Below are 21033 nucleotides of genomic sequence, written 5' to 3'. Positions count from 1 at the left end.
GGGGAAACAACACACACACACACACACATATATATATATATATATATATATATATATATATATATATATATATATATATATATATATATATATATATATATATATATATATATATATATATATATATATATATATATATATACTACAACAAACTTGCAGCATAAATCAACTGCAGCACTTCTTCTTAAAACACGCACGAACGATATAGGCAAAAAGAACAACTCAAAAGGCTTGTTTAACATGACAATGGTTTACTACGGGGTTGAACTGAGCTAGTTGGTACATATTTGAAGCGCAATGCTGTTGCCAGAAGGTATTTCTAAGCGTTCAAGTGCCTTGTTCCTTCAGTTGTTAGGGCCAGCTAGTCCCGTCGTTTTCTTCTGTGTCCGGTAGTTTTTCATGCAATTAGACAATGGATTATAGTGAAGTTCAATGCGAGCGCTGAGGGCAGCCAAATGTAGCGGAGACACGCGGCCGCTTGGCCCGCAGTTATATATGGTGCCGCGTTCGCCATGTTCATTATTTTTCTTTCCTTTTCAAACACTTAGAACGTTGTGCCTTTTCCCTATCTTTTTGAAAGGACCAGAAGGATGCGTCGTACTGGGCGAGAACGTTTCACGGCCGGAGAAGACCGCCATACCGCACGGTGGCTACGGGATCGCACGGCACGGTGCTGCACGGTCCTCGCCGTACGAGCCGTGCTCGCTCTACGAAGAGCTGACGGCGAACAAGTCCGCGGCGGACAACGGAGGAGCAACGCTGCAGGAGTTCACCCGACTCTCGCCAAGCAGCCTCGCTCGCTACCAGATGTACCTGGCCCGCGCCGAGGACAGCGCGTCCTCCGTCGAGGAAGTCGTGCGGACGAGGTCCGGCCGGACGCTTCGCATGAGGCCGACGAGGCAGGTGGCGACCAACGCGACGGAGACGTATAGTATTATACCGCTTCTGCGGGATATCTCGTTAAAGGGGCCATGAAGACGAGATACAGGTTTGGTTCAACAAGAAACTGCTTTGTCCCAGCAAAAAAATGATGCTAATTTTATCGCAAACAAACAAATTATTGATATGCTGAGGAAATCAGACCAAGCACTGGCGACTCCCCAGCCAGTTTCCGGCGGCGTCTCTATGACGTCACAGTATCCTGTTTGTGCGATTGGCGGTAGCCGACCAAAGTCACCGCCAAGAAACGTAACTGGGCGATTGTATACTGAGGCTCTGGTTCTGTTTGCTCGTACAACTTGAATGCTAACGTTGGAGAGTTACAGCAGAGCGGAGAACCGGTCCCTGTACGGTGCCCGGTGCACTTGCGCATGCGCGCAACCACTTTTCCTGCCTCTGCGCACGCGCAGTGGCGCCGGTCGCCTACCGGGTACCGTACCGAGATCGGTTCTCCGCTCTATTGATAACAATGTTTTAGAGTTGGCCCACAATCCCTGTAGCGCGAAATTCGAAATCTTTTCGATATTTATCGCGTTGTTTTGGTTAAACAAAAGCGTCTTTCGGGGCTGAAATGGAGCAGAGTGAGTACGTTTCCGAATGTTAGTCCTCTCAAATTGAACAGAGTCGGATTTTGCCACTTTAGACCCTGTTTGAGAAGAGAGCAGCACCTGCGTCACTTGTCAACTGTTCCAAATATATGGATTGTATGATTGGCTTGGTTCTGTGTGCAGAACCAAACGACTCCGAGTTTGATGTTTCGCTGGTTAGTGAACCAGGCTAATGGCAATTTATGCGATAGTAAATTTCCTTCGGTTATAGTGTAGAAGGAAAAAGAATGCAGAAAAGGGAAAAGAAGGGCATACACCCATACCATCTACTCGTCTTGTGTTTCGTATAAAATGTGTTTTAACTATTACTACCCAAAATTCTCGAAGGGAACAAAACTGGTACTAGTACCAATTAGACATACATGTGACCGACGTGTATGTGTGGGTGCAAGCAAAGAAAGCGGAAAACTCTATTAAATTATCCAATCAAACCTATCGATTCCATGTTTAAGTGCAGATTTAGGATTAAGCTTCTAGACTCTGAAAATGGAGATGATGTTGTTGAGTCTCACTCTCTTTAGGAACAACTCCCCAGGCTAACGAGCGCTGACCACGTTGACTGGGCACTCTATATCGCCCCAGTTTTTAACCTTAATAATTATCCTCTTTCACGCAAAAAACTGGACGGAAAGATATGAAGCTGGACGACAAGCTGCCGAAAGTGGAAGACCTAACAAGGAGCAGCGTTTCATGCTTATTGGAATGCCTTCAGTTTTCTGCTGTCTTCGGCTGAGAACCTCTTTCCTACACGTTTGAGAACAACAGTGCGCACATGTGTACTGCTACTATATAGTGGGAGCTCATTGAAGTGACGACAAAAAAAAAGGGGTGGGGGCGGATCTTTTAGGCCACGAAGTACAGAGGCGCGTGTGCCTTTTCAGATGCTTCAGCGAGCGGGGTGCATCAATCCTCCCTAACCACAATGTATCACACTACAGTGAGCACAGAGGCGTTAATACACAACTCAGCGAGAGACGCGAGCGAGCAAAGAAAACACTATATAGTTGAAGGATAACACGAGAAGAAAGCGGGGATGGGCGAGGAGTTTCACGGAGCAAACGGAGACAGTTCCAGACAGACGCGCTTAGTTCGCGGCACGTGCATCGACAACTGTATACGCGCGTGTCTGGTCGGCGGCGACGGCACAGCTTCACTCTGCGGGAGTCGCTCCCGCGTGAGTGAGCAACTCGATCCTTCGCTGCCCCGCCGCGACCGGCGTACTACACGCGACGCGTCAGCCTGCGGGGTTCGCCGACTCGCCGCGTGCGTCCTGCTCACCCATCGAGAGGCACTGAACGTGGGCTGTCGTCTGCGCGACACTGGCGGGCATTTTCTCTTCGTTTTTGTTATTTCTATTTTTGGGTAGGGTACGTTTTCTCGCTACCCTCACAAGTCTCAGCGTCGCGAAGTGGCGTCACACTGTGAGAGAGCGCCGCACGAGGAAAGAAAAACGAGGTGGTGTCCGTACACCGGGCAGCAGACTATGATACGAGGGGGATGGCGAGGTGTTGGCCGTTGTACGAGTGTGTGTTTAAGGATATGCTCAAGTTCTCTTTAAAAGTTGGGAGGTTTATTCTACCTGAGAACATAGTGAGGCCTTATTGTTTCTTACACGCTTGCCTCTTAGCTACCGATGTGACCCGTGGTGGCAGCTCAGCTGCCGGACACTCCGCAGACAGTTGACAGTTTGTAGAGGTATAGTACAAGACCGAGCAAATGAAATAGTCCAAGGATAAAAGGAGAGGAAAACCGGGATGGGCGAGGAGATGCAAGGAGCAAACAGGGGCAGTTCGAAACTGTCTGACCAGCTCGAACAAGTAGCAAACTTGCGAACCGAATTTGGGCCCAGCTTGCGTGTAAGGTTACATAGGGTACGCGCCTACACCGGGTACGTTCTTTTCAATTCTTCCTGACTTCTGAAGCCTGTTTAGTGTTTTCCTCTTGCAGCTAGTTTATTTGATTCTGTGCTCACTTCAATTGCTTGCGCATGCTCATCCTAATTGTTATAACTTTTTTTTTGATTGCCTGTTTTGTGTGCTGGGTCAATTGTATGTCGTCTGAATGGAAGAAGTGTACCTTTGCCAGGCACTGTGCCGCTCTTGTGAGGTATGTGAATAATTCGAGCCCCTCATTTTCGACGACGCAGGTGCCGCCTGCAGGAGCGTCCGCGGAAGAAGCGCCACGTCCTGCAGAGCATGGCTCGGCCCCTGAAGAAGTGGCTCATCCGGCACAGGGACAAGCCGTACCCGAGCAAGGCCGAGAAGCTGGCGCTGGCGCTCGGCTCGCACATGACACTCGAGCAGGTCTCCAACTGGTTCGCCAACGCCAGGCGACGCCTCAAGAACACGGTGAGTGCTCCTGCACTTGCTGAGCTAGAAATCACAGGATGCGAGAAGCGCCGATGGAGTGTTTCTGTGAGCGCGTGAATCCTCATCTTGTGGTCCCATTTTTTCGTACAGCTGATAAGTTTCGTGCCCTCTCAATGTTATGCATACATTTGTCGCAGGCGGTTCTTCTTGTGTTTCGTTGCTTCTCTTGTCCTGCTGGCACCTTGTTTACCCTGACATTTTTAAGGTTCGCCTTTCGGCTGTCTTACGATGACAGTCTTATGGTAATTGTTGATGGTAAAGACTGAGACACACTTCGCGTGCGCGTACAGGTATACGTCCCGGGAATGAACTGGGGCGACCGCATCCGCCACTACAACAACTTCATCTCGGGAAACACCGAGCCACTCAGCATCAGCTCGGATGACAGCATTTGGGACAGCGAAAGTGAACAGCGGGATGTGGACGGCGCCGACGACAACAGCACGCGGGCTGGTACGTATTACATGTTCGGGCCTACATTCGAATAACAGTGGAGTCCGGATATAACGAATAAACAGTTTTTGCGAAAAAACTTCTCATTCCCGCCGGATTTACTGTTAGAAAGGGAGCAAACAGCGCTAAATTAAGACAGTACGTAGCCTCAGGGCAGTTTTCATCACACACAGTTCTCAACACACAGGGCTGAAAAATCGCTATTCGGCTGTCTTGTGCGGGCAAAAATTATTGTTTTGTTTTTGTTTTGAAAAAATAGTTAATGAAAAAGCGTGTACCCTGAGCCTACGTCCTGTCTTAAGCGTTGTTTTCTCACGTTCCAACCAGCCTGTTTGCTCCATATCCTAAGAATTTGTTATAAATGGTCCGCTCATGCAACAGCAGGCGCTCACTGGTTATTCTTAACCACCATGGCCCATATCAAGACTGGGGTGGAAGTCAGTCTGATGGTGTAATTCGTGAACCTAAGAGGGCAATTTATTACAAAATTACGGTCGTGGTAGGTACGTGCCACGTTGTCCGCAGCACTGACAGATAGGGCCCTAATTTCGCACTTTTTCCATCGTATAACTGATGCTGTGGTCTACAGCTGACCCTTTTTCGACTTTTCATGTCGCGACTCTAATCGTACATGGAGTCACACGCGTTTGTTGCCGAAAAGTCGCTGCTGTGCAGCAGTTGCTGAGACTACTCGTTCACCTGAAAACCCGTGCCCTAATAAAGGAGCCGAATGATGATGATGGTTCGATTTTATTTTTAGGGGGCAATGTCAGCTGGGGTAAAGAACGCCAAAACAAGAGTATATATAACACAGAAAAGGACCCTAATGTTACCTTCACTTTTTATCGACTAAACATATATAGTACACACTGTGAGTGCGGAAAACGGTGCTAATTTATTACGCAAATTTTCGTTTGCGGTTTCTTCTGGACGTTCTGTCAAAATGAAGTTCACGCTCTTCGCGAGCGACTAAATTAGGCCTATCTTCCACAGGTTCCAGTGGAATATGGGAAACGATAGAATCCCGTTCCTACCCCTTGTCAATAAAATGTCGTCAACAAGTTGTCTTTAGAAGAGCATCAAAATGAAATTGTATCGATGATCTCAACGAAAGTCTAGTTTCACTACACCACGGAGAAGACGGGGGAGGCTGAGACATCCCGTGAGCACCAACCCTCGTCTTTAATCTTCACAATTTCTCCAGCCCTTGGCTTCCCCTGAAAAGATTAAGCGTGTTTCATCCAGGGACAACTGCGTTCAAGACATGCCCCTCCCTCTGTCCTTGCACCCAGGTGCGACACAAGAGCGCTGCTTGAACGCGCGTGTCGAGCTGTTCGAGCACAGCTACTCGTCCCCTGCGAGGCACAAGGACGAGGCCGTGGACGACCGCCCCGCCGCTGCTGCCGCAGTCGCTGCTTCCACCAGGGTGGCCTCGAAGCGGGCGCTGTTCTCCGACGGGGAATCCCAGGGTGGCAAGCGGGCGCGTCCCTCATGCGACTCGGACGGCCCTTCGGAGGACTCCGAGGATGACTCGGACGACACCACTTCGTTCGGGTGCAGCGACGGTGCACGCCAACTACCGCCTCCGTCGCGCCGTACGTGTAAAATGCCAAACACACGAGCGGGAAAGGACGCGTCTGCGCACGCGTCTCCGGCTCCGAGAGCTGGTTTGGCTGCCGGAAGACTTCCGGATGGGCCGCTCCTGCGTGCGTCCATCCTGCTAGATAACAGAGAGTTTTAGCAGTCAGTCCGTTCCGTCGTGTACGTTGTTACCGGGTTGACCGGGACCCGTTTGCGCCTGCGTGCGCGGAAGGGCGAGGAGGAAGGGCGAGGAGGCACGGACATGGGGAAGGCAGGCCCGCGGAACTAATCCCCCTACCGCGACAAATGCCCAAGTGCCCAGACGGGTAACAACATAACAACGGTAACAACGTGCACGACGGAACGGACGGAATGCTAAAACTCTCTAATAGAGCGTTTTAGCAATCCGTATGTTCCGTGTTGTACGTGGTTACTGTGTTGACCGGGACCCATCTGGGCACTTGCGCATTCAACGCGGTAGGGGGGATTTGTTCCGCGGGCAGGCCTTCGCTATGCTCGTGCATCCGTCACGGTGGGGTGCGCCTCCACGCCCTTCTGCGCGCGCAGGCGCAGTCGGATCCCGGTAATCACGGTAACTACGTAAACGACGGAACAGACGGACTGCTAAAACTCCCTATTATAGAGTTTGAGCACTCCGTATGTTCCGTGTTGTACGTGGTTACCGTGTTGAACGGGACTCGTCTGGACTCTCGTGCATTCATCGCGGTAGAGGGAATAGTCCCGCGGGTCGGCCTTCGCCATGTCCACGCATTTATCCCGGTGGGGTGCGCCTCCTCGCCCTTCCTCCTCGTCCTTCCGCGCGTGCAGGCGCAGTCGGGTCCCGGTCAACACGGTAACTACGTAAACGACAGAACAGACGGACTGCTAAAACTCTCTATTAACAGCAGAGCTGCTTAACCTTTTAGTTCCGCCGTTCAGCGTTACCAGAACAAAAAATACTAAGAAAAATTACTGAGCGCACGTGAGCGGGCGCTTCGAGAGGAGGGCCGGCGTCGGCAAGCTCGACCTTCGAGAACACTCTTCCCATTGTCCGTGGCGTGACCTCTCGTGCGCTGTTCTCCTCGCAAGTTACCGTTCGTTCACACCCGAAGCAACACTGCCTGAAGTCCCCACTTAAGGCGCGTGCACACGTGAACTGGTGAGTTCACGCCGAGTCAACGTACAGCCGCCGAGTTCGCGTGACAGATGCCAAGTTCGCGAAGCCGACTGCCGCGGGTTCTAGCGCGTGCAGCGCGGTCCACTTTGGGAGCCTGCGGCGAAACGATTCGGGCCTGCCAGTCATGGAGAACTTCCAGCGTCAAGTTCGGAAATCCATGTGAGGTGCAACAGCCGGGTCTCCGACGAAGGGAGAGGGGCCGCCAGCTCTGCTGTTTCTTCAGTCAGCCTTGCACCACTAGTGCGAGCAGCGCATATTTTTATTTTTTTGACGCGCCGTACTGAAAACCGGATTGCTCAGAGGCACATGTGTCTGTCCCTTATGCCTGCGGGAAAAGAGTTCACACACACTCCACAATCTCAATATGATCTATTGAAGATTAAATAGCTCAACCGAAGGGGATGAGAATCACGCACATGGACAGCTGAGCGTATGTACGTGTGCGTCCTTCTTGTCCTTCGTCTTAGGTTGCGCTATTTATTATTGAATTGTGTACAAACTGTCCCAACAACGCGCATTGTTCGGAATCGTGTGAACACTACTCCCACACAGCGGATGCAACAAAACAGGGAGTTGAACTATGAAAACGGGACAAATTGTACATGGTGCCAGTAAGAAAACGACCACTCATGGAACCGAGTAAAGTTTTACTGCATTCGGTATCTCGAACATTAATCGGGTTGCCCACGAGGAAGCGCAGGAGAGCATATCGCTCGTTCCTCTCCACCGAACTCCTCGTTGTCCTCCCCTCCCATGCCCCCGGCTCTTGTCAGGAATACCGGATGGACTAACGGGAATACCGGATGGCCGCCCCGACAGGTTACCTCTACAATGTTGGCGCGCAACCAAGAGACGCTGAAGTATTCGTAAATAGATTTTGTGCTGACGCTGACGTATACTCCCCATATAATTCAGAAATGAACCCGCAGACCTGAAGGACGGGAACATTGCCCTTATTGCAATCTGGGCGTCAAATCTGATTTACGCCATATCATTTGGTCATGCGTATACTTCCAGGAGCATCGAACACAGCTTCTATCACGTCGCAACCCGTTTACCTTGCCTGAAATATCAGACAACATAGACTGCGGTGAACTTCTTTCGGAGCTCGCTAGCTTTGCAATTAAGAGTGATCTGGCGCGGGTCGTCTAGTAGAGCGACGCCTAGTCCGTCACACTGCCTGAAAAACTGTGAAGTGCCCCTAAATAAGAAGTGAAAGTGATTCCACTCTATACCCCCCTTCCCAACCATTCTTTCATCGGCTTCGGTCTTTCTGTCAAATATAAGCCTCAAGTAACTGGTTGGCTCGTGCAGGTCCTGCCACGAAACCGAGTGAGCAACTTGTGTATCCGCGCTGCCTCAATCTACGTTCCTAAACGTTTTTTTTTACAGAGAAACTGTTAATGTTACGGTTTCTACATATCGTGTCCGTCAGCAAAATCGGGTAGAACGGAAAGTTTTCATCTGTAGAGTCAGTGTTCTGCGTTGCCTCCTCGAAAGGCTTCCGGAGTGACGCTTTGGCCGGGGTTGTCCCTGTTCAGACACGAGCACCTTGAACGGCTTCCGGGGTGATGTTTTGGCTAGTTAGTTTCTTTACCGTCTAAGCACGCGCACATCACCGGTCGCCCCTGTATGCGTGCACGAGGGGTAGGAGGAAAGTGTACACGCAGACAGACTTCACGCGCTCATCGATGGCACGTCCGTTGTGCTGTTGGGAGATTTTAACCTGAACGTCTCACCGCGGTTTGTGTTGGCGTATTACACAGACAGTAAGATGACTACGCGTGCGGGAGGGAAGCGGACGGGAACATGTTTGTCCGCTAGAATAAAGCTATAGTCCTTCCAAATTTCATTCACCTAATTAATTAGGAAGTATGCTCAGTCGCAAATAACAAGCAAACGTGCTTTGTTTCGTGCACATCTGGGGCGGCGGTCAGTTTCGCTGGTCATCCTTTATCACCGAGTGGAAAGGGCACTGAATTTTTGGCATAGAAGGTTCATTGTTAGACCGCAGCGTGATAAACCGCTTCAACCCACGCATGCTAGTTCACTTGATACGTGTTTCCCTTTTCTCCTGTCGCTCCAAGGTCCACTGGCAGCCCCGGCGCCTGCTGCGACACCGTCGGCCGGGTCCAAGCGACGCCTTCCTGTCTCGGAAGAGTTCTCGCCGCCCTGTAAAAAGTACAAGACGAGGATGCTTCTGCGCTACATAGGGGCAGACCTGCAGGGCACCAACGGTGACCCGGCGCCCGCGACGGATGCGCGCAAGCAGCTTCCTGTGTCCCGTCCGACCGCCAAGAGGCCACGCGAGGAGAAGACCCCCGCAACCAACGGGCCAAAGAAAGTTGTCCGAGAAGGTGGGCTCCTTCGCACTACATCGCTGTCATGTACCAAAAGTGTTTTTACAGGCACTGTTGACTAAGTGAAGAAAAAAAAAAAAAAAAACAGGCGCCCCTTTTAATGACGACGGTGGCTGAAAGCTTTTTCGCGAGGGATTCTTTGGTTGTCGCCTGAGTTTGGACTTCAGCTCGCAGACGGTTTGGGCTTTGGCCCATTGAGGTTTGACTTTATTGAGTCGCACGCATTTCGGACTTTCGATCGCAGCGGCTTTTACTGTGACCCTTCGCCATCTGATGAAAGTTCCGCGTTCAGCCACCGTCGTCTTTAGACGGAGTGGTTCCTTCTAAATGATTTTTGCGCCTAATTTTGCACGTCCATGCAAGCCTCTCCAAATACAAACTGTCGGACCGTGTTGGAATGACCGTGTCGGAATTGCGCAATCGGATTGACGACGGCTTCATAAGGTGAGGGACCCAGGTTGGATTCCGAACATGGAAAGCAGTTTTTTAGATGCGACGCTGAGAGGAGCATCTCTTGCCGGCGGCCCTGTCCTTCCTGCATCGGCGTCGTCCGCGTCCGCACAGCTGCGTCTCTCCTTGGCTCGCCTCCTCTCCTCTCTCCGCTAGCGAACACTCTCGCCCAACATCTGCGGGCGCGTGGCGCAGCGCACTCTCACTCCGCCGGTGGGCGGCGCTGCGCGCGGCGCAATTGCGCTGTGCGCATGTGCAGCGCCCTCTCTCTCCGCGGTCTCGTCTCCTTCGGGCGCGCTGCGCATATAAGCGGAGTGCCGCGCTCCGGCCGGTCTTCAGTCGACGGTCGCCCGCGCAACGCTTGCTCTCTCTCTCTCTCTCTCTCTCTCTCTCTCTCTCTCTCTCTCTCTCTCTCTCTCTCTCTCTCTCTCTCTCTCGCATTACCCGACGACTGCTCACGCAATTCGAGTAATCGACCCAACGGAAACGCACAATGGAACCCCCTTCAGCGTCGCATCACACCAGGGTTCCCGCGGGGGGAGGTGGGCGCAATTTTTTCTTCACTTCACCCACGATCATCATCATTGTTAGAGAAAGTTGGTTTTCCTGTAGAGCGTTTTGTGGTGCGCACGGTGGCCGTCAGTGACACATAGAAAGCCGAAGGAAAAAAAAGTGGAACCTAGAAAGCTTCCTTTTAGAAGGTGGTCGTGTGCACTGAATGTTTGTGCCGGGGCAGCCGCTGGTGCGTCGGGTTTTCGCAGTAGGTGTTCTCGCATTGCTCTTGGCGGCTGGGTTATCACCATGCAAAACACTTGCGGTCCTCTAAATGGAATTACACGGGGCATGTTTGAACGACGGAACGATACCCCTTACTCGGAAGTTATGTTCTAAGACGCAATTCAGAGCGCCGTTCACTCATAAAGAAAAGGCAGGTTAAGGATAGGCTAGATTAGGTTGCGTTAGTTCTGCCAACACGAGAATTGTGCCTTGTATTTGAACCTGTGTGAGCTTGATTGCGTAAAGTTTGTCAAACTTGTGCGCGTCTGGCGTTTATGTGTAACTGTGGCAGAGGCCACAAACCATCTTCTGCCTTGCTGAACCTCTTTTCTGTTTTCCTTTCTATCTGCCCAGGTCAGAGACAAACGGCAAAGAAACGAAAATGTGGCTCTGAAACCTTCAGGTAACTTTTTCTTGCGCTTTTGCTCGCAAATTAGCAGAGAGCAGCATTTTGCGAACACGCGTAGCGCGTACTTTTTTTTTTTTTTTTTTTTGTGGCAAAAGGAAAATGTAAGGTGTGCGACACTCAGAAGCAAAAGCAATGGGAAGTTTTAGCTCATTGCACGCTTCGGCAATGACAAACGGTGCCATAAATGCAAAATCAAGCACTTCAAATGCAAGCAGGACATCGTTTGTCCAGAGGGCCATTATTATCTACCAGGAAGCCGTCGGGAATTGAGAGGGGGGGGGGGGGGGGAGGGGGTAGGCATAGTGAAAAATAAACACCCTCTGCACAACGTGTTTTTTCTCCTGAGGTGAAAGAGGATGTCGATTGCCTATATCCTTAACAAGTGCACACGCTCTCGACACAAATGCCCCATGACTTTGTGAATCTATTCAAGATGCCCTACGCTCGCAAAGATAAGCGAAGTGCGTAGGACCGGACACGTACTGGCTTCGCAGGTATTTGTTTTTTTATTTCTGAGCGCATGGCAGCTATCCCCTACTCCGTGTGTCGCCCGTTTGTTCACTTCTCAAGAAACGGTGTAGTCAGATACGTGGGGCCCTAAGACCAAACTCTGCCACACAGCAGATAACTCTGTATGCTGATTCGCCCGGAAGTTGCTGTCTTTTCGAAAGCGCCATTGTGATTGGTTTTCGCTATTCTCACAAAGACTCAAAGCCAATCAGATAAGGCACTGTGTTATGTTAAAGATAGCGGAAAATCATGCCGACCCATAATTTACCCAGACAATTGCACAAGTTTCGACAAATTTTCGGCAGAGTTTTTCCAACGTTTTGAGACGACTTTAAAACGTTATTACTGCAGAGAGGGTAACGGCAGGGTGAATCATTTTGTGGTGTAAAACAGAGTCACTGCTACTGCCTCTTGTTTCTTGCACACAGCGGAAGTGGGCTACGCTGGACGGAGATCGAGGCGGCAGAAGCCCTGACGCATCTTTCCCAGTCCTCGGCGCTCTGCTGGCAGCAGCAGCAACAGAATCAACACCAGCAGCGTGTGGCGTAGCACGCAGTTGCGGGCGAGCTGTGCATCGGTTGCAGATGTGCTGGACCGTCTCTTGTCTGTGATATCAACATATCGTCGTTGGCCGCGTACATGCACCGCATGTTTGAGTCCTGCGCTACGCCGACTAAACGAGAAATCTGGTCTTGAAACCGAGTAGGTCGCGCAGTAGATAGTCCGCTGATGCGCGCAGTCACGCTGAAACAAAATGAAATCTACGCTTGCGTGGCTGAAGATGTGGCTGCGAAAGCGCGCGACAGCGGCTGATGCGGAATTTGAGCGACGATGTAACAGTTTCAGTGTTTCGAAGTGTATATTTTGTGATCGTCGAAACGGGGTCGGCGCTTGGCCACTTGGAGCAATCCATCGCTTGGCAGATTGATGATTGATTGATTGTGGGGTTTATCGCGCCGACGCAACGCAGGCGATGAGGCGCGCCGTAGTGGAGGGCTCCGGATTAATTTTGACCACCTGTGGATCTTTATCGTGCGCCGAAATCTCGTACACACGGGCGTTTTTGCTTTTCGCCTCCATCAGAAAAGCGGCCGCCGCGGCCGGGAATCGAACCCGCGACCCCGTGCTCAGCAGCGCAACGCCTTAGCCACTGAGCCACCGCGGCGGGTCCATCGCTTGGCAGACAGCTTACGGTGACGACCGTTCCGCGGGATATTCGAAAAGTAATTTGCAAAGTCGTCTAATTAAACATTTATTATTCATTTACCGTCGGTATGACATCGCATTCCTGAGTAAAGCGTCATGTTGAGTCTATTGTAAAAGTATAGGCGGCAAATCTGCATAAAAGAGCAAGTATCTATGCAATGGTTACATATTTAACGTTAATACCAGGACGTATACGCTGCGTGTTCTTACCGAGTGTATGTTATGCTGCCGAGGCACTGTGTTTACAAGATCCTTCTTTCCACCCGTTTTTCTTCCAAAAAAAAGTTTTCGCATTCACTTAACCTTCCCCATTTTAATGCCCCTGAAAGGAGGCGTGAAAGTTAGCAAGGTCAAATGCATTACGAATTTTCTTAATAGCAATCAATTTTAGTAATAAATAACTAAACATAAGCCAGATTTTCAGGGACCTTGTTCTTTTCTGAACTTCCGAAATACACCTAACGTAACTGATTACACTCTTAGCGTCCCTGGCGTGGTATAAATTCCCGCAAACGCAAGAGCTGTTTCCGTTTCAGCTAGAGCGAAAAGCATGTTTCTCGTGATAACCTGATCGCTTACTCATCTATTACGTATATTTGTTACATCTGAAAGCCCCCAAGCGATGTCGTCACTGGCGTGGTATAAATTCCCGCAAACACATAGCTTGGAAGGCAACCTGGTGAAAATGACATTAGTAATTGTAGATTGCAAACTAACTGTTACGCCTCAGACCGATTTCTGTTCCTTCATACGGTAATTTCGTGTTCGTCTTTATTGCAGGTGGGTGAGTCATCTGATTTAGAGGATTGCACTCTTGATGTCACTGGCGTGGTATGAATTCCCGCAAACTCAAGAGTTGCTTTAGTCTCACCTGTAGTGCGCAAACTCTGACTTTAACACCAAAGCATTAAATTAACGGTTCATCGAGGAAAGAAGTCACCATCCTAAAAAAATCGCTCCAATCCACCCCGTTAATGTGGTTGGAAAGCAAAGCTGTAAACGGCCCCCATAACGATTACCCATGCGACGTCACTTAAATTCACTCACATCGCTCTACAAATAGTAAAACCAGAGAGAAGTGAAATGGACTTTACTTCAAATAGATATTCTTGGTAAGGTTAAATTATTGCATGGTGCATGAACGGTGTTTGGTTGAGTTGCATTGGTGTAGCACATGAGTGGAAACTTTTTTTATAAAATTAAAGTAAGCTCCAACCCGGTGTTAGACGATCTGACTTCTCCGTCTCTGCGCCGCGGACGGAGGCGATGAGATTTGTGGCAGAGAAGGAGGAGGAGGAGGAAGATATACTTCTGTTCAGATTTCTGAACGGCACAGACTGCAGCCCTGGGGAGTGACTCCTTCTTCTGTGGGGCCCATATGCAGTCCGCGCGGCCTGTGTTCTGTCCACCCGCAGAAGCTGGGTAGCTAGAGGGGGTTTGGACAGCAGCATCTCCCATTGCTCTTGTTGGGTAGTTGACGGAAAGAGAGGAGTGTGCTCAGGGCTAAAGTCGCACACCCCGATTACGGGGCGGAGTGTTCCCACTTCTGAGCAAAATTTACATTCAGCGTCGTAGTGATTCGGAAGCATTAGGTGAAAACGCGTAGGCTGTGGGAAGGAGCCCGGATTATATGAGCCGTAGAGTAGTTTGTTGTGCTCTGGAATGGTCAGGGTAAGGCGAAGGTACGGTCTGTCTCAGAAGGCGATAATGCTGGGTTATCTCCCTGAACGTGACAAGCGGGTGACTGTCCTCGTGCAGCTCCATAGCACGGGAGGTAAAAGCACAGGCTTGTTGGGTGGGCGTGTTTGTTGCCCTCCATTGAAGCGTGAGGGGGTGTCCGGATGAGCTGAATGGAACCGTTTGGGGAGTGGTTTTTTAAAAAAGCACGCGCAGTGCAGGTCAGGAGACCCGACCCGACTGGTAATTCCAGTAGGCTTGCTGGGAATCGGTGACTACCCTCCGAACCCCTGATTGAGTGAGAGCCAAGGTGATGGCTGCCTCTTCTGCTGCCGTCATTTCTTGGGTCCTAAGCGAGGTACACGCAAGGAGGTTGGTTCTGGAGGTAGCCACGATGATGGCGTATTGCTGCCCTCGATGTTTGGAGGCGTCTGTGTAGATAACTGCATGATCCCCATCGAGGGCGGTGTTTAGCGCTTGAGCCCGTGTTTTTCGGTGGCCCTCGTCATGTGAGGGGTTCAGATTTCAAAGCAAAGGGAGCATCTTTAGTTTTAGTCACCAACAGTCTGGGAGTACGTCAAGCGGAGTGACATTCTGGGCTGCCCAGCCAATCTGGCGAACATGCGGTTACGCACCGCAGTTCTGAGTCGGAGCTTCTGGTTAGGAAGATGGCCTTCTACCAGCTAGTCCACCGTGTTGTGGAGCCCCGTGCTAAGCAGCCTCTGTGTGGACGCACTCATGAGAAGACCAGTGGCCTGCTCGACCGCCTTTGTAATCATTATATAAAGCGTCTTTATGTCTTCTTTGTCGAGAAGAAGACAGGGGGTTCACGTATGCGACTCTCGAGAGAACAAAAGCTTCAATTAATCGTAAGGTACCGAATTTCTTTAGGCCTCGCTTCTTGGTGGCAACTCGCCTGATCATGTGTATGATTTGACTAATGCTGTTTTTGAGGCGCTGCAAGGAGACGTCACTCTTGGTGTTAGCCTCGAGATGCAGGCCCAGGATCTTGATGCTGGGGCTTGGGGTGATGGCCTGGCCATCAAGAAGTATTTGAATGTATTCCTTGGTTTGGCGTGAGGGCGGACGACAAGGAGCTGTGATTTTTTACGTGAACACTGGAGGCGACAGGCTTTAGCACATTGGCGTACTAGAAGTGAGATGTCATGCATTGGTGTGAGCTTCCTTTAATTTTTGTAACTCTTAGCACATGAGCAAGGTGCGCACAGGGCCGCTAGACGGGCGTGAGTGGTCGCGTGACGCTTTCACGTGGCATTCAGCGAGAACGCAGGAGTAAACCCGTACATGTGCTTGGTAGATACACCGCCTGTCTTCCCGGACCTTGCGTGGGCTCGTAGCTAAATCGGTAAGACAACGGCCTCTCGCTTTGTTAGTCTGTTAGTTCCAGGTTCGATTCCCGGCGGTGCTAGTAAATTCTTTTATTTGTTCGCTGGAGTTTTCTGGTGACACCAACGGTCGCGAAAGAACTCTTGGGGGGTAGAGGTAAAAAGCTTTGCTTTAAAAGTTCCAAGAGCACGCCCTTCTTTGCGTGCGCGCGCTTTTTGATGCTCGGGAAACAACTCTATCGTACTTCCTGCTGTCACAACTGCTATAAATAATACTCGTTTCGCGACAGCAAGCGAACTTTCTCGATCAGCGACTGGAAAGTTATCCTAATCTGGGAAACTTTCGCCCGCGGCCCGATGGCTTTCGGCTTGATTTTCTCTCCATGTCGGAAATAATGTGAATTCTTCAACTTTTTGGAAAACCCCCTTCAGACAATTTTTGTGTGTTAGTTTGCCCTACGATAGTTTTCGTGCTGTTTGTGTGCACTGTACGTGTGTGTTGTCTGATGCGTACTGCCGCAGAAAACCAAATAGAGTGCGTTTATTCCACTCAAGCTATTGCGCTCTCTGCAGAAAAGGGCAGAGTTGAAGTTGTGTTTGCTCGATGACGTACTTTTGATACCTGTGCATAAGGAAGTCGAAAGGTGACAGATGACACTTTTACTGCTGTAGCGGCCTCGAAGAATCAAAACCTAATGCGCTGTTGTGATACGCCTATACGGACTTGCATTCTGGCCATGCTAAGAACTTTGTATTGCGTTCACTGACGATCGGATGTTGCTTTCTTTTTCATTGTAATTTCAGGCTCGGAAAATACGCTAATATGATTTCATGTTCGTGAAATCTTGTACTTCCATTCAACTTGTCAATAAATATAACTTGCTGTGTTTGTTGCAGTGATCGTCGTCTCAAATTTAGCAGACAAATCACCCGAACGTTTGTCATTGTTTTGCGGATGTATGACGCAATGTACTGATCAATAAAAAAATAGTTTACACCTTGAGCGGTGTTGTAAGTGCAAAGCGTCGCTGCTTCATCCGTAACCTACATTTTTTCAATGGAAAGTAGACAGGTTACACGTATGTGAGAATTTGCAATTTGTTTGCCAGAACAATAATTCATTAAAGTCCACACCATGGACTTTACCTTGGGGAACAATACCTTGTTCCCCCGGCATCCATCCCGACGTTTTCCTTGCTGACAGTAACAAAAAAATAGACTCGCCCATTTGCTTTCAAGTCCCAGCATAACTACAGGGCTCGAGGCACGCATTTTCGAAGGGTCAGTGAATCCCCCGCAGACACACGTAATTAATCCAGACATCCAGCCCATGTTGTGACACTTTTGGCTCACTGGAAACGGTGAAAATGTATTACTTGAGTGTTCACCTTACACTGAAACAAGGTGCCAATTTCAGAAAATTGAATACCTTTACCTTGGACCAGTTACATTTAGACCACACTTCCCTCCTCTCACTATAACCCCATCATTTGACTATCTTGAGGACAGTGACGCAACTGTGACATTACAGCCACCCCCTTGGCGCGGGCAGTTGACTTTTTACTCTATTCTCCAGAGCGAGATGCTAATTATTATATTTTTAAAATTTTCATTTTTCTTTTGTAAACTACGCGTCTGATTTTCCCTCTCTCCCCTCTCCCGCGTAGAATACCATGTCGGAAGACGCCTCCCCCCCCCCCCTCTCTTTCCCATACTACATCAAAATGTGTACGAAACCTCCAATAGAAGCACATCCACCCACCTTGTTCTTCAAGAAATTTATGCGGTAAAAGTAATTGAGAATTAGATGTAGGCGCCACTGCGACCAAGTTACAATTCATGTGCTGTGGTCCGTGGAGGCCCATACCAGCTAACTGCAGGATAAAATTATTCATGAAAACGAAATGCACACGCGATACCGTCTAATTCTCAAGTACTCCCATTTCAAAGCTCTTCTGCAATTTTGGTTGGCAGTCTTTGTACAATTTCGTTCAGGTACTGCATCCGCAACATCAACATAAAACCCGTTGAAGACGCATCTCGTTGTGCCTCCACGTCTAGAAGACAGGACGCAGAATTTATAATGCCAACAGAAAACTAATACGGCTGCGCGACAAAGGGCTATTGGTACTTACTTGCCCATGAATGCCTGCTGCTCAGGCTTTGAGCAGCGGCCAGGGGACGTAAACCTCTTGACATCTTTTTGAACAACGAAGTTGCTAGCTTCTTGCTGGTCGGGACTTTTCGTAGCCTTAGATTACAGAGAGGAGGTGGAAGCAAAGAGAACGAACCCGGCACAGCCGCCCACTTTCCAGTCAAGTTCAAAAAGGGCGCCTCCGCATTGGTCTGCGCACAAGACCACGTGAACACCTAAAAGACCCATGCTTCAAGACGAGCACACGCACAGCCACCCACCGATCACGCAGACACCGCCGGCCGGCAACGCAACAGGAGTGGCACAAAAAAGGAAGGTGGAGCCGGAGAGCGCATAACGACAAGCTTGTCACCTCACAAGTTGTTTAGTCGTGACGCGCTTTGTTCGCCTCGCCGGGTAACTTTCAAGGTCTCTTGCAAACTAACTCCAAGGGTTAGTGACAATTTCTCTTGCGGGCGTTTAACTTAACCTGTACATGTGTGCAGTTAGTGAATGTAGTTATTCTTGAGAACTCCACTGGCCAACCATTTCTGTAGGACAGGATTTTCTGTCCGCGCGCATGCGCATAGTATAATACGCCATGTATGCGAGTGTATGAAGGAATGAAACTTTTCTGCCATCAAACAGTTGTGAAGACCTTAGTCCAGGACCTACGATGTGGCCACGCATAGAGCGGTTTCCGCGTTGGTCGTGAGTGCAATCTGTCCTTTGGCAAGGGGGTCGGCCAACCAGTCGTTCCAAGTCGTTCTTGTTCCAAGGTGAACAAGAAAAGATCTAATCCTTTCTTGTTCACTGTGTCTTCGAGACAAAAAAGAAGCCTTGCGGCTAGCCAAGCCACTTAGGCTAGGAACGTCGCTAGCTGCAATGGCGGCGCTCACGACGGCCCGCTATTGAAGCGGCCGATTTCCCTCTAATATATATTAGTATGAAATTCAATGGGTAAAGGGACGGGAGTGGAAAGTCGGGAGCAAGCGAGACCGTAGGCAGTCCCATACCATGTGAAGACGTCCGGGCACCTGCCAAAATGTATGAACGAGTCGTTCCAGGCATTTTAGCTTGTTTACGAGGTGCGGCGTGGATAGGGTATTTACCTTTACCTATCGTAGGACGACTACCTGACGCCTGGAGAGGTCGGCGGAAGAGTGCGGAAATGTGCGCCGGGACTCTACTACGTCATGGGGGGAATTCTTCCGCACCGAAGAGCGGCTGTTCGGAATGATGCGCGTGGCCAATGCGCGCCCGTGTCTCCCAGAGTGTAGTGGAAGATGGGGCTGTGATTTTGGTCCAGGGTGTTGGCACGCTCATTTATTCCCACTTATCCGGGTCCTGTGATCCAGAGGTTGTGATATGCGCCCGGCATAGGTCTCGTCAATGCGCTGAGGACAGGTCGCTCCGAAGGTCGCGTCAGTTTGTAGGGCAGGTCGAGTCTGTTGGCGCGGAGCGAGACTGTGTGTGTGCGTGCTGATGCATTGGCATGTCCTCTATAGTATCGTTTATCGCTGGATGTATGACATAAGGGCACGAACTGGAGGGGAGTGGGTGCGTACGGGAAGAGACGAGAAAAGAGAGAGATAGATAAAGGGAAAACAAATTTAATGAAAAGCGGCGATGTCAGCCGAGCCGTTGCGCTGCCTTGCTATGCCAGATGATAAGGGGTAAAAAAAAACAAATAAAAAGGAAAAGATGTCGGATGACGCGCATAAAATTCGCAGTCACATAAAGAAGTCTATCACAAAACTATGTCCGGTCCTTTGTTCCGAAGAAAGACCAAAAGAGCTTTGGTTGCACGTGCAGCCTGACTGGGTTCTGACTAGGGACCCACCTTCTAATAAAAGTCCCGCATCAAGCGGCCCGCACAAAGATAATATGAGTTGCTGCCTGGGCCCGATGTTCTTTGAACACACCCATATGACATGATGGATGTCTTCTCGTGCGCCACACGTGGAGCGAAAAGGTGAAAATGCCTGCTGGATTGTGTAGAGGTGACGTGTGGGACGGTACGATCCTTTGGTGCAGTCAGTTCGGGTCAGATGAAGACATAACCAGCTCGCTATGGGAAGGCTTCGGAAGGCGAGAAAAACGGAGCAGGCGTGTTTTAAACTAACTGTTACCAGACCACACGTGACAGCACAGTTGCCTACTTTATGTAGACATTCAGGATTGTTGCAAAATAAATTTTTAGTTGAAGAGTCAGGGGGCGTGCATGGCGCAAGTTTTTTTTCGCCCGTTCTGAAAAAAGCCTGGTGCTACCAGATTGAGCGGAAAGGCTGGATAGAAGTTGCAAGTGAAAAAAACGGACAAAATCACCCGCCGCGGTGGCTCAGTGCCTAAGGCGTTGTGCTGCTGAGCACGAGGACGCGGGTTCGATTCCCGGCCGCAGCGGCTGCTTTTATGATGGAGGCTAAAAGTGAAAACGCCCGTGTGTTCGAGATTTCGGTGCACGTTAAAGATCCCCAGGTGGTCAAAATCCATCCGGAGCCCTCCACACGGCGCGCCTCATCGCCTGCGTTGCGTCAGCGCGTTAAACCCTACAACCAATAAACCAAAAAACGGAGAAATAGTTGGGCTAATTGAGAAGGTGCAACCACTTTTGAAGAATGTGGGGAGAGAGGGAAACGTCTGGCATGGTCGTGTTTATAAAAGTCTTCGCTGAATCATCGCCAAAGGCCGCCCTAGCGGTGTCGCGATTGCGTTTTTTTGGGAGTGCCGAGCATAGTCAAAGACAATAATGGCTCATAGTAACTTACGCCAAATGGAATGTTTATAAAGCTTCTTCCACGGCCACGGGAATGAGCCACTTGTAGATGGGAAGAAGAGGAGAAAGAAGAAACTGCTCGAGCCTATTCTCGTGCAGAAGAAGAGGATCTTCGTGACCTTCGCTTGAGCCATTTTTCGAGGCGACCGATCAACCAACCTTGCCAGTCGCCATGGTTGGCAAACGAAAGGACCCCAGCTTGCAGAAGCGCAAGCCGGGTTCACCAGCAGGCAGTGAAGAAAACGGCCATGGGAGAGCGCT

General features: G+C 50.0%; 1 protein-coding gene across 1 annotated transcript in view; it reads left to right on the top strand.

Moving 5' to 3' along the window:
• Positions 1-13892, top strand: part of LOC144169772 (uncharacterized) — a 24852-nt gene extending 10960 nt beyond the window's left edge. The window contains exons 3-9 of the mRNA XM_077699104.1: positions 581-899; positions 3694-3895; positions 4207-4369; positions 5662-5964; positions 9215-9484; positions 11069-11117; positions 12062-13892. Of these exons, the coding sequence (XP_077555230.1) occupies positions 581-899; positions 3694-3895; positions 4207-4369; positions 5662-5964; positions 9215-9484; positions 11069-11117; positions 12062-12182 (1427 nt within the window). The 3' untranslated portion in view covers positions 12183-13892. The remainder of the gene's footprint in view (positions 1-580; positions 900-3693; positions 3896-4206; positions 4370-5661; positions 5965-9214; positions 9485-11068; positions 11118-12061) is intronic.
• The last annotated feature ends 7141 nt before the right edge of the window (positions 13893-21033 follow it).

This window comes from Haemaphysalis longicornis, unplaced genomic scaffold, assembly GCF_048455015.1.
Source record: "Haemaphysalis longicornis isolate Haplotype H1 unplaced genomic scaffold, Haemaphysalis longicornis Haplotype H1 scaffold_2, whole genome shotgun sequence".
In the NCBI taxonomy this organism is placed as follows: Eukaryota; Metazoa; Arthropoda; class Arachnida; order Ixodida; family Ixodidae; genus Haemaphysalis; species Haemaphysalis longicornis.
This window is presented reverse-complemented; position numbering and strand designations above follow the sequence as displayed.